Below are 19484 nucleotides of genomic sequence, written 5' to 3'. Positions count from 1 at the left end.
ATAGACTCCCTACTACAAATACTCAAATTTCAAGTGATGTTCGAACAATTTTTGCAAGCCCATGAGAGATTAAAGCAGTCTCTAAAGGTCCCAGAAGGTTGCCGAAATGGTTCGCAAGGCCCTTCTATAAGAAGAAAGCCTTATGAGTGTCTACTGGTGATTAGAAAGAGTAGGTGCTTTGTACTCCGTCGCTAGTGAAGTCAAATGAGCCTTGATGATCAATGATGACTTTTCGTATGGAGACATGAGAATCTGGTATAAAGGATTGTCGGTAGTCGACAATGCTATTTGGTAGAAATAGGGTTTGATTGCTTTGGATATGTTGAAGCTTCAGTTCAGTTTCTAGGCTAGGGCACCAAGAGGTTTCAGGTCAGAAGATTAGGGAGAATATGATTGAAAAGGCTCGCCATGCTCATTGTCACAAAGGTGGAAGACATCAGGAGAAAGCACCACATCGCTATTTTCTTCTAGTCATCTCATTCTTTCACCTCCTCCAAATGCCAAGAAATCCTTTTTTTTTTTTGGTAAATATCAATAGTTGAAATAAGATGTTGGATAGGCCAATAACCTCAAAAATTGCTCTCCTAGCGAGAGAATTCCTAGCTTCCTACCAAGAACCTGCAGCCTTATCAACAACTTTTGTAAACGAATTTGACAAATATACTCCATTATTTGACCCCACCAACATAATATTCTTACTCCCCCACCCCACCCACCCATGCAACAAAGTACCAAGAAGAATGTTTAGCATCCTTGCAAATACTTCTTCCACAGGTATCGTATAAAAAAGTGAAATCAGCATGTGCTTTATTCATTTCTAGTGAGGAATATGGCTACACCACATATTGCCCCAAAACTATGTAGAGCTCCTGCCTCCTACCTCAATGGCAACAAAGAAATAAAAATTATTCTCACCCTCTTTATACATGTTCCCAAAGCCCAAACCCATAAGGCACTCTACTCTCCTTCGAACGCCAATAATCATGTTCCTCACTTTACTTAGCAGATCCACTAAAAATTTCCCTCGTCTCAAGAAAATATCCAAATGCACATTCCAGCAATGCTTTAACAAAGAGCACCTAAGCCCCACCCCAGCCCTATCATGCTTCTATGAGTTGAGTATCAATCGCCCTTGACCATGATGCCTAAAATCCTTCTCATCAGTATGCCAAGAATGGGTTGAAGCATCTTACCCACCAAAGGAGTGGAGACGACGGGCATTGGACGATGCGCTCTTGATCTCCCATATTGAGATTAATACTGCCTTTTCCATCCCGCAAACTTCTTCTCATACTTTTCAATATTTAAAGAGACAATGTGCTTTCGATGCAGGTTGCAAGTCCCGCTAGGCCCCTCCCTCATTTGGAGAGCGAAGAATCCTTCTTTGATTCACTGGCCAACGAATGAATATGGGTTGTGAGACGAGAGACATCATCGGACCCACAAAGCTATAGCTGATCTGCAATGACGAAGAAGAGGCATTGTCGTAAGGTTGGTTATTATCTAATTCAAGTAAAACTAGCAACTTCCAATTTCATCCAAGAGCGCACTGTCAAATTTCTTAGTACTATGGGGTTAATGGGTGGAACATAAAACTCAGATATTTTCTGGTAAAAAATTAAACCAAATGCTCGTTTGGGAAAAATTAAGTACTTGGCTTCTTTGTGGTGTGTCAGGTACGGATTTTTTAAATAGGCAAGCTCAAAGAGTTTCAAAGAGATCGGAGGGACGAGTTGACTTGATGATTTTTTTTCCTTGGGTACTTTTTACGTTTTTTGTTTACTCGTCTTAGTTCGTCTTGGGAGATTTCTCATTCTCCCTCTTGTATATTCTTTTCTAATAATGATACCTTCTTTTGCTATAAAATAAATAAATAAATAACCAGATCCAAAACACATTTTTAAACTTAACACCAACACCAGTACTGAATACAAAATTGGAAGATAGCTAGACCAGCATCATAGGTATCTGCTTTTACAAAGAACACTCCAACTCACGTCCTACCTCAAAGAAAGAATCTCACTCTCCTCCATATTCAACTATTTTTTTTATGGCAAAAAAAAAATTCATTTATAAATTGAGAATGTACAAACAGGAGAATAACACATCTCCTCAACAGAAAAAGCAAAAAGGAAAAATCAAAAAGCACAAGAAACAACCCAGAAACATCAGCACACCTAACAAGCCACCAAGGAATGCCAATTGCACTGAATATCTGAAAAACACACACCCTCGAAGTTCCCATTACCCACACACCAAAGTGAATCCAAAAAATGAATCTTTCCCAAACTAACAAAAATGCAAACCTCTTCCCAGCGAACATATGTGTGTTTTGTTCTGTCAAGAGGCCGAGGCCCCAAAATACTGCAAAGAAAGCACACTTTTGTACCACTTTTCCTTCCTTCTTCCTCCCAAAACCAACAAAAGAAACTGCCAAAAACTTCTCCATATTCAACTATTAAGCCCAAAACCATGTCAAATGTTAGGAAATGCGACAAAGACGAAGGGTCCAATTATCACCAAAAGAGATAGTCATGAGATACGTAAACTTAACTTTCCTATCTAACTTAACTTTCCTATCTCCTTAAAACCTCATAGCAAACAGTCCTCACAAATCTTTTATATCATTCTGCTCAGAACTTCAATAATAACAATAAATATGTTACTATTTACAGCAGTTATTTAGCACTACTGCTGTTTGTTATTGCTGTGCAAGTAATTGTGAGTAGTGTGTTTGTAAGGATAATATGGTCATTGTTATGCACTTGGCATATATTACAAAAATAGATGAGAGACTTATCATTGTGATTAGGTCTTCCAATTTATGCAGTTCTCCAACATGGTATCAAAGCCAGATTCCACATAGACCCTAAGTGCATAGCTGCCACCAAACCAAAACCTAACCTCATAATCATATCCAAACCTGCCACCATAAGAGGATCATCCGCAAAAGCAGATACTGGAAACAACTCCAGGAGATTCCAGAAAACACAGCAGTCACCAGAAAAATTCCTAGACGTCACTTCAAGTTTAGAATCTCAAGGATCCCTTTAGATTTTGCACGACCCCATATATAGCCACAGAACCTGCCAATCTATAAACCTGAAAATTTTCATGGCCAGAGGAGCACTCAAGTGCCACCATGCCCCAGCCAAAAGTTAGCACCTCCAACTCCACAAGAGTGTATTTTTTTATAAAATTTCAAAAATAGATCCACAAAAGTGTTTTGAGCAGTCTTTTTTCTCCAATTTCTCCCAAATGTCATACTCTATAACATCAAGTTGTTGGTCATCTCTTTTATTCAAAGATCCAACCTTTTTGGCACTCGTGGCACTTTGTTAATGACTGTTAGTACCATTAGGGTTATGTGTTAGATTTTTAGGGAGTTTTTTTGGGATTATGGCAGTGTTATGCGAGATTGCTTTTGTTTTTATATAACAAAAGAAGAGATTTCATTGATAAGAGGAGAATTTACAAAAAGCAAAAACAGACTACTCCCATCAAAATTCTGGAATAATCCAGAAAAAATAAACTAATAAAGCAAAAAACTGGGAAAAAATAATATTCAGAGCAGAAGATTCCTCCATTCAGGCTGAACCTCGGAAAAATTACTCCCTTAAAGCAACCAAAACCAACAAAACATAATAAAGAGGCCAGGTAATGAACCTCTCCTGCACCAGCTGCCAAATCAATTTTTCCCCTGAAAAATTCTTGCATTATGTTCCAACCATAATCTCCACAACACTGCAAAAATACCGCATTTCCATAGTGCAACCCTCTCCTTCCTTCTACCAAACCCCTCAAAAAAAAAAAAAACACAAAAATTCCTCCACCAACACCGGGCAGACCCAAGATTCTCCCATCACACCAAACAAATCATTCCATATTCTCCAAGCATAGTCACTGTGTAAAATACAACAGGTTATTAGTATTAATTTATTAAGCACAATCAACAATATGAAAGCCTTAGTTTGAGGGGAGCTTCAGCCTTCCAAATAAAAGAGTATAGGGGAAAAGCAAGAATTGGAACGGGTCAAAAACTCAAAAAAAGATTTACAAGAATACAATCCCAAATTATCTAAAACCCAAGACCAAGTATCCCTAACTGAAGAAAGATGATAATTGTTCAATAACGACAAAAAATATGAAAGTTCCAACAGCTTTCTATCGTTAAGAGATTTTTAGAAATGAAATTTCCAAGAAACCAAAGGGCTACCCGAGACCACCACAAAGAAGGAAATCGTACTATCTTCCCTGATGTTATGCTACATTGTTTGTGACATATTCGTGGTCTTCTCACTTGATCACCTTGTTCATGGCTGTTCTTGACCTTGTTTGTTGTTGGTCACATTTATGAGTGATGGAATGCAGTCCATCCAAAAGTAGGTTTCCCTCATCAAACACTTGTTCAGCCATTGGTGAACAGCATACTAGATAATTATCTCAGAGGAGTATTCAAGGTTCCTACAGTATCAGGCATCACAACAGGCAACTCAACACATTGCATCTTTTGCTCAGAAAGGTAATCCTGCAGCTTGCATGTCATCTAGTATCTCTCCCACTAGTTTTTGGGTTATCAATTGTGCTACCACAGACCATATGACATGTGTAACCAACTTGTTTTCTGCCCTCCATCATTCCAAAAATCTACGCCGCCCTTGCTGATGGGTGCATTACAACAGTTAAGGGTATAGGAACAGAAAATCCTACTTTCTCAATATCTCTTTATTTTGTTTTATACATTCCTAAATCCCCCTCCAATTTCATGTCTACTAGTGAGATTATGAAGTCACTAAGTTCCTAATTCTGTTGTTATTCACAATCTAAATACGAGGAAGATGATTAGCACTAGAGATGAAGCTTATGTGCTTTACTACTTTAAGTTGCTCTCTCCTCCTATTGCATGTAGCGCTGCTACTACACCACTTGAAATCCAAAGTCACCTTGGCATTGGACAAGTTAAAATACCTAGTTCCTACTTTAGGTTTTGTGTTTAATCTTGGAGTGTGAGTCTTGTCAATTGGGAAAGCACTATCATTTTCTGTTTGCTTCCCGAGCCAACCCTTTCATGTTAGTCCATTCTGATATTTGGGGTCCTTGTTGTGTCACATCAAAATTGGGGTTCCAATACTTTGTTACATTTGTTGATGACTACTCTAGGATAACTTGGTTGTATTTAATGAAAGACTATTTAATATCTTGTGTTTTCTATTCTCAAATAAAAACTCATTTAGATGCACTAATCATGATATTTCACAGTGATAATGCTAAGGAGTACTTCAGTACCCAATTCACTACCTATATGGCTAACTACAGTATGGTCCATCAATCCTCTTGTGCCCATACTCCACAACAAAATGGAATTGCAGAGTGAAAAAATATACATTTTCTCAAAAGTCACTCAGAGTATTGTATCAAATGAATGTATCCAAAATTTTTTGGACTAACTTTAAGCTCAATGCTTGCTCTCTCATCAATAAAATGGCATCCTTTGTCCTCAGTGGTAAAATCCCATATTCAGTTTTCTTCTCACAGGCTGCTTTGTTGCCGCTTCCTCCTTATATATTTGGTTGTGTCTTTTGTCCATCAGTTAAGTCCAAGAATGGATATGTGGATCCTCAAGCTACCAAGTGTATTTTTCTGGGCTACTTTTGTACTCAAAAGGGATATAAATGTTATAACCCTACTTTAAATTGATACTTTGTCTCTATTGATATCTCCTTCTTCAAGTCTACATCATACTAATCTGATTCGTTTAGTCATGCTGATTCTAGCGAGTCCCTTCCTCTACCTACCCTTCCTGATCCTAACCTATAATCTCTACCTATACCTCTTGCATCTTCATCTAGTTTGAGTCCTTCTAATTGCTTGAAACCTAATTTGTAGGTGTATACACAACAGCAACTCAAGGGAGGAGGCCTTTTAGTAGCTTTTACTTTTGTGCCTCTAATTCCCTCATCTCATGATCCTATCACTAAGATGTTGATTTTCCTATTGTTGTTTGTAAAGGTAAACGCACTTAACAAAGATTGAATCTTTATTTTTGTTTGCTTTTATTTCTTGTCATCCTCAAATTACTGTTTTGTTAGAATTCTATCTTCTATTGCTCTTCTAAAATTAGATTTTGACCATTCTAAGTAGATGACTGCAATGGTTGACGAGATACGTCCATTACAAGATAATGATACTTGGGAACTGATTCCTTTTGTTCCTAATAAGTCTGTGGTTGGTTGTTGCTAGGATGTACATCGTGAAAGTCCATTCAGATGGTTATGTGGCTCAATTGAAGGCCTGCCGTGTTGCTGAGGGATACAGCCAAGTGAACAATTTGGATTATTTTGACACATTCCACCTCATCACCAAACATGACTTAATTTGTTTGTTCATCTAGCCACCACATGCCATTGGCCTCTAAATCAACTAAATGTGAAGAATGCCTTCCTATATGGAGATCTTCAAGAGGTTATCTATATGGAGCAACCACCTACTCAAGGGAACTCATGATTAGTGTGTTATCTCAACGAATCCTTGCATGTTCTCAAGCAATCTCCCAGAGCATGGTTTGGTCAATTTAATGTCATAGTATCTAGGTCTTGAAGCATTTTCCACAAACAAAGTTTCATATCAAGGATTTAGGGCCATTAAAATAAATCTTGGGTATCCAAGTATCCAAGTCTCATATGGGAACCATTTTGTCGTAGAGGAAGCATGTTCTATACCTTTTAGATGAGGTTAGGCTATTGGGATAGTCAACACACCCATGGATCCTAATAACAACTTAGGGTCAGATGTGGGTGATTTGTTGGATGACCCCTTAGAAGATATTGGAGACTTGTTTGTAATTAAAACTATCACAGTCATAACACCCGATACATCTTTCGCGACAAGTTTTCTAAGCCAGTTTCTTGATTCTCCAAGAACAAGACACTATGACATTATCATTCATATCTTGAGATAACCACGTGGGAGAGAAATCTTATATCTAGATCGAGATCACACTTATGTTCAAGAATATGCATATGTAGATTGGGCTAGGTCACCTTTCAAAGATCCACAACCTGATATTGTTTTTTTGTTGGTGGTAACTTGGAATCCTGGAAAACTATGAAACAAATTGTCATGGCCTGACTAAATGTTGAGTCGAAGTATCGAGCTATAGCCTACACTACATGTACTAATGTGAGCTTATTTGGCTAAAGAACACATTAGAAGAACTTGGTTTTACACGTTATTGGCCTATGGAGTTGATGTGTGATAATCAAGATGCTATTCATATTGCCTCCAACCTATTCTTACATGAGTGGACAAAACACATTGAAGTCAATCGTCACTTTGTTTAAGAGAAACTTGTGTACAAGCTCATTACAATGACTAGTGAAGTCTAAATTCTAATATGCTGATTTATTCACTAAAGCCTTGGGGTTGGCTTAGGTTAAATCCATTTGTAACAAGCTAGGAGCATATGATACCTATGCTCTAGCTTGGGAGAGAGGGGGAGTAGCAACGATTTAGTGTAGTTATGTAGTGTTATTTAGTATTAATGCTGTGTATTATAGTTGTGTTGGTAAGCATGAGTAAGGGTAATATGCTAATAGTTATGTACTCAGCATATATTATAAATAGAGAGAGAGGCCAATCATTGTCATTAGGTCTCTCAGTTTATCCAATTCTTCAGCAGAAAACAAAGAAAATCGGCAGAGAGAGAGAGAGAGAGCCATTTCAACAGCCCACCCCCAGGCACGCCCTAGGGATCCTAAAATCCTAACCCCAAAGGCAATCCCAACCATTAAGGCCATTTGCTTTCTCTTTCTATCCTCTTAATGTGCCCCCCTCTCTTAATTTTAAATCAATTAAGAGACCAGTCTTCTGAAAAGATTTTTCTTTATACATCTTAATGTGCTCTTATTATCTAGTATAATTTATGTAGTAAGAGATACAGACTCCTCTTATTTGGTCAATACTCTTTGAAGAGGAATCCGTGGACAAAATTACCCTCAATAAACAATTAATATTACAATAAAAATATAGCTATCACAAATGTCTTGGCGTTATCCTAAATAAAATGAAAGCTATAAATTTTCTTGTAGCATAGGGTTTTACAACAACCCCTAAATCCTCAGTCATACATTGTTTTTCCTTCTTTTTTTGTTGACAAAAATTTTAGAGTTTAGCAAGGTTTTTTTTGTCATAGAATTATATTTTTATTTTCTTAAAGAAGACTTTAAAGGCAATACTTTACAATTCTACTGAAATAAAAATGTTTTAATTTCAACAACTGTTTGGTTATTTATCAATATTTTTACCAAACAATTTTGTTTTTAGCAGTTCAGTGTGTTAAAATGGACAAAATAGACACATTCATGAAGCCAGATACCAAACAACTGCAGAAAATTAAGCATACAGATTAAGAGATAGGTTCAAATTACATTTCATAAGTTCATACAGCATTCAGCACTTCTGGATGACCAGCCACCCCCACTCCATTGTTCACCAATCAAGAACCACCGCTATTTCCACATACCTACCCACCCTACGCTATCTTTGAACAACCTGATAGCACCCCCTTCCAGCCCCAGTGGTCATGATTCCTTGAAGATTGAAACACAACTGTATTCATATTCTCCAAATCCACAATCGCATGCAACTCTTGCAAGAACCTCTGCCAACCCTCCCCTTCCTGAACTCCAGGAATGAAAATTGCTTAATGCTCGCCATTCAATTATGTATCCAACTCCATAAAATTACCCTTCTGATTTGCTCTAGCCGCCACCTAAACCTTTGTCTGGCTGAAATTTCTGTAATAAGTGCTCTCTCCAATTTCAACAGTAAAGCAAGCACTTGCAAACCCATCTAGCAGCCCATAGGGGGATCAGAATCCAACAGCTGTGATTCTGGGTTTTCTCCTCCGGGCATTCAAAGTCCCACCTGGCATTCCCAACCTTTTCCATTTGCAGATCGAAGTACTTTCTTTCAATCTGCACCGATTTGTGGAGTGCACTTCCATGCCTATATATAATCATGGGCTTAAATTTCCACAAAATTGTTGAAATTTCTATCGAAATTTCGAATTTCTGTCACCCTCGAAATCAAAATGGCAGTTGATTTCCGTCTTGCATAATTTCCGTCAAAGTCTCAACAAATCATCCGAAATTTATCAAAATCTCAAAATCTTAGTGAAACTTGTCAAAATTTTAACTATACAATGAAATTTCGTCGGAATTCAAATGAGAGATTTAGGAGTGAAGTGAAATTTCTCTCTTAATTTATTTTATTTATTTTATCGAAACAAAAGATTATTACAAGTGCTTTTAAAATCATATGAAAAAATAAGCTTACACTTACAGTAACATTTTATTTAACCATTCACGTCTAAATTAGCATTATTTGTATAATAAATAACATTTAAATGATTTATGAATTTCATTTGTATTAACCGAAAACGTTTAATGTACATTATCTTACAAATATGTTGGATACACATACTATTTTACAACTTTTCCACCTCATACAAAACATAGATGTATTTAATTTATAATATATTAGTCCTAAAACTCATATTATTATGTTTGTTAACCATTTCCAAAGTTTCACAAAGAATTCCACGCTTTACTACTAATTTTTTTTATTTTTTCAAATTGAAATTTTTGTCGAAATTTCCGCACTTTTGAAGCTTCGAAATTTGAGTCGAAATCAAAATTTAAGACCTTGTATATAATCATATCCATCAGGATGAACAATAGAAAACCAGAAAGGGGATCAAGAGCGGAAATGATTTAAGCGAAAGCAAGTGCGAGAGTGAGAGTTGCCATCCTCACGCAAGTCTTCTCTTTTCAGGAATATTCTAGACCACTGGCAATCTTTGCTACATCACCAAGAGTGCTTTACATGTATAAATATCACAAATTAATATTGATGCATAGGGCATATAACATCATTGAATGTTTTCGTAAGGAACACTAAAATTTTTTAGGTAGATTTTTTTTCTTTTTGATAAAAAAAGAAGATTTACTAAGAGAGGAAACAATACAAAAGGGCAAGACAAAGAATCCTACTAAAGAAACAAACGCAAAGATAAAACACCTTCCAAAAGAATTTAGAATAAATTATATTAAAAATGCCCTCCAATAATGTCGTAGATCACCCAAGGAAATATCCCAAAAACACTGAAGAAAAAAAAGGGCCCAAAATTAGGCTTAGAAGACAACTATATCCCAAAGCATAAAGAAGGGAGTGAACTTCTCATGGAAAATCCCTTCATTTCTTTCAATCAGCAACACTCGTATACACCCAACCAAGCACTTCACAAAATCATTCTTATTAATTCTTCCCAACCCACAAAAGTTGTAAAGTGATAAATCTTTCCCATTTGATGGAGACACCATAAATCACTAGAAACACCAAACAGATAACCGTACAACAGACTTGCAACCTCAAAATAAAAAAGTAGACGGCCATTATCCTTGTGTGAAAACTTACACATCACAAACATATCTGGGCTAAAAGCCTTGTAAGACCTCCTTGTCTGGAACAAATCATTAGTATCGGTTTAATTAAGAATCTTTCAAAGGAAGAGTTACTTGCCACATAATTGTCCAAAATAATAGAAGAGAAGAAGAGGTTTTTAACATAAGTTTTTGTAAAGACTTCTGAGTAGAATGACTAACCCCCCCCCCACCCCCCCCTCCCTACATTCTCACATTGACCTTAAACAAGGAGTAATGGGAGAAATAACCTCCAGAGCAGGCTCCTCCACTTCCCTATTATTTAGATTTCAAAATATATAAAAATAATCTGGATTAAAATTTGTGTGCTATTCGTGATCTTTTTCAATTTTCTATAGAAAAAATTCTGAGCAGATACAAAAATCGGAAAAGTTGAAAATTAAACACCAAATTAAAAAAAAAAAAAAAACTAGAGATTAAGTAGAACTAATAATAAATCGATTCCACGACAAACTATAACACTCACTCAATGACCATGGAATAGATAAAAACCATAAAATATGGCATACAAACTTAGAATTCATGTAAGACATGACACCACATCAAAAATGTACTAAGTTCTTACCAAAATATAAAATTCTATCAACCATTTCATTGATAAGAAATACAATTACTTATTGATCAAACTTTTATGGTCCCTGATGAGTTTAATCAACAAACCAGCCAGACTAGATTTAATGTGGTGTGACAAAAAGGGACCCAACCATGATGCATGCATAGAATACAAGCAGAAATATTTAAAAACAAAAATTATTACAATAAGTAAAAGCTTCATCTAACAATAGCATAGTCCTCACCTGAAGTGTAAAGGTCTCCAATGGAATTGGAGCAAGAGTTGTTACCAGATATACATCAATGAATTCATTATTGATGAAGTTGCCATTATTTGTCACACTGTACCAGATCGTTAAACCAAGAGCAGTTAATTAATTATCAGCAATATCAAGTTTATTTGAACAACATGTCCAAAGTTGAATAGTATAATTGACAGATAAATTAGAAAGAAAGGCAATATACCATTGAATTTCACGATATTCTGTCCAAAAAGTTCAAGATACTTCTTTTCATAGCAAACCAAAAAGAAACATAAAAAGGGTTATAAACTTAATCAATTTTTACTAAAGGGGTTGCTCATATGAAAATATTACAACGATATTTTATGATTACTGTAATTTGTTATTGGTTATTTAGTAGCATTGCTTACGAGTAAGCATGAGTAAGGTATTATGGTCATTGTGATGTCTTTGACATACATTATAAATAGAGAGAGGAGACTTATTGCTTTGATTTGCTTTTCCAATTTACTATACATTGCTAACATGGTATTAAAGCATGGATACGAGACCTAAACCCTAAGGAGGAGGTTTGCAGAAACAAAAATATTCTGATGGAATGACATTTCTGGGAACATTCATGGAATATTGGAATGGATGCCAGCCTCATGGGAATACTTTTGTTTCATCAAAGCCGTAAGATTTACAGGAATGTACGCAGGATGCCCACAGTCAACAAGGGAATCCAGGCAAACATATCAAAAAGATGACCATTATACCCTTGACCTATGTATAAATAATAAATAAATAATAATCATATTTTCAGCACATAAGCCTACCAAGAACATATACCTACTTAAATCCATGTCCTACAATTTTCAACCATCATAAACTAAAGAAATTCAGCACTTCAAAATAATTGGGCACAATATGATTACCATTATATTATATTGTTATAACATAATAATATGACTTTTATTTTTTTATGATTTTAATTTTTTTATTGTAATAATTTATTATTTTAAGTATAACAATAGCATGTTATAATTGTATATTATGGAGCAATAATTTTTTTTCTAGATTTAACAAAGGATAAATTAAGAGAGAATGAGAGTACAAACAAGAGAGGATGAGAAATCCTCAAAAAAATAGAACTAAAACAGAGAAAAGCCAACCCATAACAGAACTGCCCACCCTCCAAAGAAAAAAAACAAACAAAAACAAAGAAAGCCCCTTTTCAAACCCTTTTCCATCTTAGTTAATAGAGCACCGCAAATTAGCCAATTCCCATTGTCCTTTCTTAGCCTTACTTTTACCACCATCTAAACAGACTTCCTTCCCCTGCCGATCAGCCAACTGCAACTCATTTTATCTAGCAAATGTTGAAAGAGAGAGTCAGGGACAGGCACCATACCAGCATCAGTCTGCTCAATCTTATCTCTTTCTCACTTATTCCATTGTACTTCAAAGCATAAACTCCCTTTGAACCATCCATTGGAGGCAGAGACTTAGGAAAGCTGCCCTGATGAATCAAAAGAGTATGATCCAAGCCCAAGTTTTACAAACCTCATCAATACATAACCCCCCCACCCCTTATAATTAAAAAATAATTGATCAAGCTCACTATCCTTATGACATACGTCACCTCATTTCTTCTTCTCAAAACAATTATCATTGCTCCCTTTTTACTAGATCTACCTTCGACGCACTCAAAAGATCCTCACTATAAAAACTGCCATTACAATGTATTTTCAAAAATTTAACTCCCTTGCTTCTGTACTTAAATGCCCCTCAGCTGAGGATTACTTTTTTCCATGCTCTTCTGCCCAAGACGAGTATAAACCTGTCACATTGCTAGTTCCCCCACAACCCAAGATTTAGACACTATAGTAACCAGAAAACGCTGACGCTCTAACAAACCATGAATCAGTATGAACATTCCGAAACATGGTACGTTTTTATTCCAGAATGCCAAATCTAATGATTCAATGTTCTAATTCATTATTTGTTCATGTAAAATATTTTTAATTAGTTAGCAATGCATAAAAGAAAAACTTTTTTAATGAAGACGAGGAGATACATCCTCCCTCTCAGCACCCCTCAGCTTTGAGCCCTCAAGCATGGCAACACACTTGAAAACTCCCATCCACATCCCCCCTTTGATACCCTGCAACAGTAATTCTCCCTCCACACAAACTATCCTTGAAACCGACTTCTATGCTTCATAACCTTTGTTGGTACCAGGCCACAAGGTCGTCTCAATTTGACCATTGAAACCACAACCCTAAAACCAACCCCGCCGCCGGGGGGGGGGGGGGGGGGTGTCTCTTCTCTCGCCTCTGACCACTCTGGTGACCACATAATCAAAGATATAAAAAAATCTTCGACTTGCCCTTGTTTTCCAAAAATTGATACAGCTTTACAACCCAGCAGTCAATGTGAGCTGGCTTTTGTACATCTTGATAGTCCTTTAAGTAGAAATTGTTTTGAACCTGTGCTGAACCTTTCGACCCCCTTCCTATTCACATCTTGCCCTGTAGCAAACCTTGCAAGGGCTTGAAGTTAAAATGGGCGAACATGCTACCCTTACAACTAATAGGAAGGTGGTCACTATCAACTGACTGGACTCCTCAAACTTCCACAGCACTGAATACATAGGCAAGCTGGTCTTCTTCATTGTACTGGAAAAGGAGGAACTCATGTGGGTTTGAAGCTGACAAGTTGTTAAGTGCAGCCAATGAAAGGGGGGCACTGCAAGTCTTAGCGGAGTTGTATACCGAAAGACAGATAGCAGTGTGTTGGCTAAGGTTCTTGAAAATGGCAGGGAAAGGCTTTTATACTTGAAGAAGGCTAGTAGTAAGAATCTGTCGTACATTTGAATTCCAGAAGGGGACCAGAGAAAAGGGTAGAGGGACTTCCTTGCTGCCCTGTTGGAATTATCAGCACCTTCTACAGATATTTCCAAACCTATCAGTGGTTGTTGGAGATGTTCAAACTATGGGTCTTTGAACATTCAGAGAGTTGAGGAGAAGAAGGAGAGGGTTAGCATATTTCCTCCAATGATGGGAATGAAAACTGGAATGGAAATAACCCACCACCGAAGGGATTGGGCAGTTACAAATCTTTTTTGTTTGACACTGGGGTTGGGGACAGTAGGAAAGAGTCAAACAACCTCATCCATGCTGGGGGGGGCTTCTATGGAGCCAAAAGGTTTGATTGCAGCTGGGGCAGCATCTCAGAGGTCTAATTTATTCGGGCGGATGAAAACTAAGGTGGTGTGGGTCATTAGAAGAAAGGGACCAAACTCAGACAAAGTGGTTGGAAAGGGTACAAATCCAGAAATGCAGCAATCAAGAGCAGCAGCAGAGGCAGAGTAGGACAGTCCAGATCAAGTTTCTTTTTTTTATAGAAAAAAGAAATTCAATAGATATAGAAAGAATGTACAATCAGGAAAGAAGACATCTCCTTACCGTAATCTGGGAATCCTGAGAATAATAATAATAATAATAATAATAATAATAATAATAATAAAAAATACAAAAAATAAAAGACAGCAAACAAAAATCAGCACGCCCTAAGAAGAGACTGCCAATCACGCTGAACATCTGACATACACATCCCCTTGAAATTTCTGTTGCCCACACACCATAAAGAAGCCATAAAAAGAACCTTTTCCCACACCAACCAATATGGAAACTTCTTCCTTGAAAAAATATGCAAGTTAAATTCCTTCTACAAACCAGAGAAAACTGCAAATAAATCACAATTCCATAATGTAACTCCTTTCTTCCTCCCAAACCCCACAAAAGATATTAGCAAGAACTCCTCCACTGTTCCAGGACAAAACCAGCTTTCTCCAAAATAGTTGAATAGCTTGTTCCAAACCTTCCATGCAAGTAACAAGTTGATAGTTGGATGATTTGGGTGGGCAGTATTCAGAGGATAGCATGAATCCAGAAAAATCAGTGGCTGAGGCTTATATTGAAGACGTTTCTATGAGCTGCAAGAAGCAAGTTGGTAGTTGCAACCAAGCTGCTCCATCAATCGCAGTTCCATTAGAGAGGATGTTCTCAACATCAAAAGGGGAAACATGATATAAGACTAAAAAGAAGAGATGGGCAGTATGTGTGAATCAGAGAAGGAGCTTTTGGTGGATCAGATGAGAACCGAGTTTGACAAGGAAAGGCGGGCTCAGATGTTTAAATGCTTTAGTGGGGATCTTGAAGAGGATGGCAAGATGAAGCCAACTTTCCACTAATGAGTTCTCAGCCTTTGGAGAGGGCTAGTCATCATTCGGATTCAGAGGGCAGAAGATAATGAATTAGTCAAATTATTCAAAGCAGCAAACGAAAATGAGGATCTGTTTGGCTCAAGGCTGAATGCTCTAGCTGGTAACACCTCACTTACAAATGGAGAATAATAGCCAACATAGGGATCCTGCATGTACGTAAACACATGAGGACTTTATTAATCACTGTTCAGATCAATTGAATGCCTTGTTTGAAAGGGGGTCTTTGTCTTCTAACTCTGAGCTTAATCTCCCTCATGTCAGTAACTTGGTTTCTTCCTTAGGCAATGGGGGGGTTAATGACGAAAAGGTAGATGTTTCTCTGGGGGATCTGGATTCCTCCAGAATTTTCCATACTTCCCCTTCCTTACCAGCCTCGACTCTTTATGCCAGAGGGAGGATTCGTGTAGGGGGAGGGCTGAGAGTTTAGCTCTAAGGGAGGTGAGAGAGACTTGATAGAATCGCACAAGCTCCTAGAAGACCTTAGCCTAAAACTAGTAGACCTCTTAGGTAAGGTGGTGAGGTTGGTTCTGAGCCCTAGAACCTACGAGAGAATGAAGAAGAAAGTTCAAGAACTAAGAAATATGGATTCCTCTATTAAATATGAGGTGGGTAAGGGGACCGGGAAGGGTGGAAAGCGGGTCAAATTATGAAGATCATCAGTTGGAATGTGAGAGGTTTAAGGGATGAGGGGAAAAGGTAATCAAGTAAATGCTGTCTAAACATTCCCTGGACATCATATTGATTCAGGAAACTAAAATGGAGATGATCCATCAAGGGCTTATTTGGAGCATTTGGGGTGGTCGATGTAGGGAATGGAACCTTTTACCCTTTTGAGTCGCCTTTGGTGTTGTTCTTCTCATGTGGGGTTCTCGTCTATCTCAAAAGTGGATAATTTTATGGGGTTCTTTTCCCTTGCCATTCCTGTCGAAGTGAAATGGAGGGGTAGTGGAAGGAGATTTTAATGTGGTTAAGTTTGTGGGAGGAGAAGAATAAGAAGGGGGGAGGGGGAACTTAATGCTAGTATGCAACAATTTGAGAGTGTGGCCTGAAAGATCTTCCTTTGAGTAATGCTACGTTAACTTGGTCCGTTGAGGGGGACTGCGAGGGGGGGGTGGGGGGGAGAGGCTAGAGCAATGACTAGAAGGCTGGATAGACTTCTGTTTTGCAGTGAATGAGAGGATGAATTCCCTAACATTTCTCAAACTGTTCTGCCAAGATCTATTTCTGATCACTTCCCCATTAGGTTGGAATCTAGTAGGGTTTCATGGGGTTCCACTCCTTTCAGGTTTGAGAATATGTGGCTGGACCATATGCTTCTTTTAAGCCCTTGGTGATGAGCTCGTGGGGTGAAGACATAGGGAGGACTTGGGAAGGGTTTAGGTTTATGAGGAAGTTGAAACGTTTGAAGGAGAATTGGAAATTTTGGAATAAAGAGGTGTTTATGGATGTGTTAGAAAAGCCAACATCTTAAGTGAGCTAGATTTTTTGGATAGAAAGGAAAAGGGGACTAAGTTTTCGGAAAAGGAGGCTAAAATCACCTCTTTAAAGAATGATCTAGAAGAAGTGATTTCATGGAAATGAGGAATTGAAACAAAAGACCAAATTTAAATGGATCAAAGAAGGAGATTGTAATACCAGCTTCTTCCATAGGCTAATTAATGGAAATATTAGGAAATATATGATTAGGGAGCTAGAGGTGCGAGGAGGGAGACTAATTAATGATCCTAATAGAATAGCCTCAGTGATCTTTAATATTTTTGGATACTCTTTATTCAGTATAAGAGCTTTGTAGACTAATGGTTGAGGGTTTAGAGTGGAACTTCATCTCTAGGGATCAAATGCTTTGGTTATAGGGACTTTGAGGAGGAGGAGGTGTGGGGGGTAGTGTTTGGGATGAATAGGGATAAGGCTCCAAGTTCCTATGGTTTTAATCTATCTTTTTGCAACACTACTAGGATAATATTAAGGATGATTTTCTTAAACTAGCCTACACCAAACGTCAGCAGCTTGTTTTTTGGTTATTACAACATAAAGCTTCGAATAAGATATATGGAGGCCGAAATGGACAAAGTGGTCGAACAAGATCCCCTGGACCTTCTTGACATATCAGTTGAATTGGGTGACGAGGATTAGTATCCACTTTTCTAGTAGATTAGACCATCCCATCTTGATGAACGAGACGGAAGTCCCAACCAAAAATGGCCAAGTATGCACAAGATGACTTTAGCATTGATGTTAATCAAGTAACGATAAAAGCAATAATATCTAGCAGCGATGATCCACTAATGAATCTTGGGTCAAGATATGGAATTTCGTCCACTATACCCTCTGGTGGCGATGATGATAATGACGACGATGATGCTGGTGGTGACGGATCTAACCCTGACGGTAGTAGTGGGCAAGGTGGTGATGGTGGGGACTATGGAGGAAATGAGGTATGGCAAGATTATAGACCATAAGTGGAATATACACATTCTCCCCAACTAGAAGATGAGGGTCTACAAAGAGAAATGCATCCAGTTGATGGGCAATACAGTTGTAGAAAGGGAAAAGGGAGGATGCATCAAACAGAAGAGGAAACCTTTTCCCTTAGTTTGGAATCTATGAGTATAGGAACAAAGCATGAGTTCAATAGTTATAGTGGTTATCAATCTAAACAGTACAATTCCTCACAATCAACATATGGCCAACCATTTTCATATGCATATGAGCAGGCACAACAATATGGAAATTGGCAACCACATGCCTATGGGTATGGATTAACAAGCCAAGAGTATGGGTATGACCAGTATGCAAATGCAAAGCAATCCTATGGACATACACAACAAGTAGAACCTACAAGAAGACATCCTAGTAAAAAAATCTTCTGGCCGAGTAGAAATTGCCATGAATCAGATGACTATGGAGGAGTATGAACGACATATGTACACCTATACTCAATATTGTAAACAATATATGTCATCTCAAAATCCCAATGATAGGGGTAAGAGAGATGACTTTGAGCCATCAAGAAGCTCCATATGGCATTAGATCATTAAATGTATGATATCTATTGAAAATGTAGTTATTTAAAATGATAAATTTGTTGGCTTAAATCATCAAAGGCAATAGCTTCAAAACTTATAATTATTTGAATGTTCTTCACTTCATAGTTTGTTTTACGATATGTAGTTTAATACCCTACACACTAAAAACTTGTCATATATGCATTTTTTTCAATGTATTTCAATACCATATTAAGCATAATCATCTATTTTAATATTTCCTAAAGTTTTATTGTAAATTTCCATCATTTACTATAAATTTCTATAATTTATTTAAATCAAAATTTCCGTAAATTCAGACGATCGAAATCAAAATTTAAGTCCTTGGTTGCTGGTATGTATGGCTAGAAATGGATCAAGAAATAACTTAATTAATGCACAACATGCTTAGTATAAACTCATTCAATACTCCTGTATTGTTTATGCTTTAACATGAACTTGCTTTATTTTCTTTCATCTAAACCCCTTTTGCCGCTAGTAAATTAAATGGATTTCCAGTATCAATTCTTTGCTGTTGGATCCCTCGAGGGTCTATATTTGCAAATCTTTTTGTGAATGCTTGGTTAGCATTGACTTTTCCTTCCCACTCTACAAAACTATTTGAAGCCAAGACACCCTTAAAATCAAAGCTTTTATTTGGTTGGTTGCACTTAATAGGATATATACTAATAACTTGCTGTAAATTAGGAGGCCTTTAAAGGGTCTCTCTCTAGATATATGTGTGCTTTGTTTTAACTACTCAGAATCTGCTCCGCATCTTTTCTTGTGTTGTAATTTTGCATGGAAGGTTTGGAACAAGTTATTCGGTTATTTTGGAGAAAGTTGGGCTTGCCCAGGGACAGTGGAGGAGTTTTTGACAATATCTTTTGTTGGG

The 19484-nt window shown here is 37.3% G+C and overlaps 1 protein-coding gene across 4 annotated transcripts in view; it reads right to left on the bottom strand.

Moving 5' to 3' along the window:
* LOC131157054 (nudix hydrolase 3) overlaps nt 1-19484 on the bottom strand; it is a 136847-nt gene that overhangs the window by 107094 nt on the left and 10269 nt on the right. For all 4 annotated transcript variants that reach the window (XM_058110909.1, XM_058110910.1, XM_058110907.1 and 1 more), the window contains one exon: nt 11300-11396. In XM_058110909.1, coding sequence (XP_057966892.1) covers nt 11300-11396 — 97 coding nt within the window. The remainder of the gene's footprint in view (nt 1-11299; nt 11397-19484) is intronic.

This window comes from Malania oleifera, chromosome 6 (assembly GCF_029873635.1).
Source record: "Malania oleifera isolate guangnan ecotype guangnan chromosome 6, ASM2987363v1, whole genome shotgun sequence".
Lineage (NCBI taxonomy): Eukaryota > Viridiplantae > Streptophyta > Magnoliopsida > Santalales > Ximeniaceae > Malania > Malania oleifera.
The sequence above is the reverse complement of the archived record's forward strand: the minus strand, read 5'-3'. Positions and strand labels throughout refer to the sequence as shown.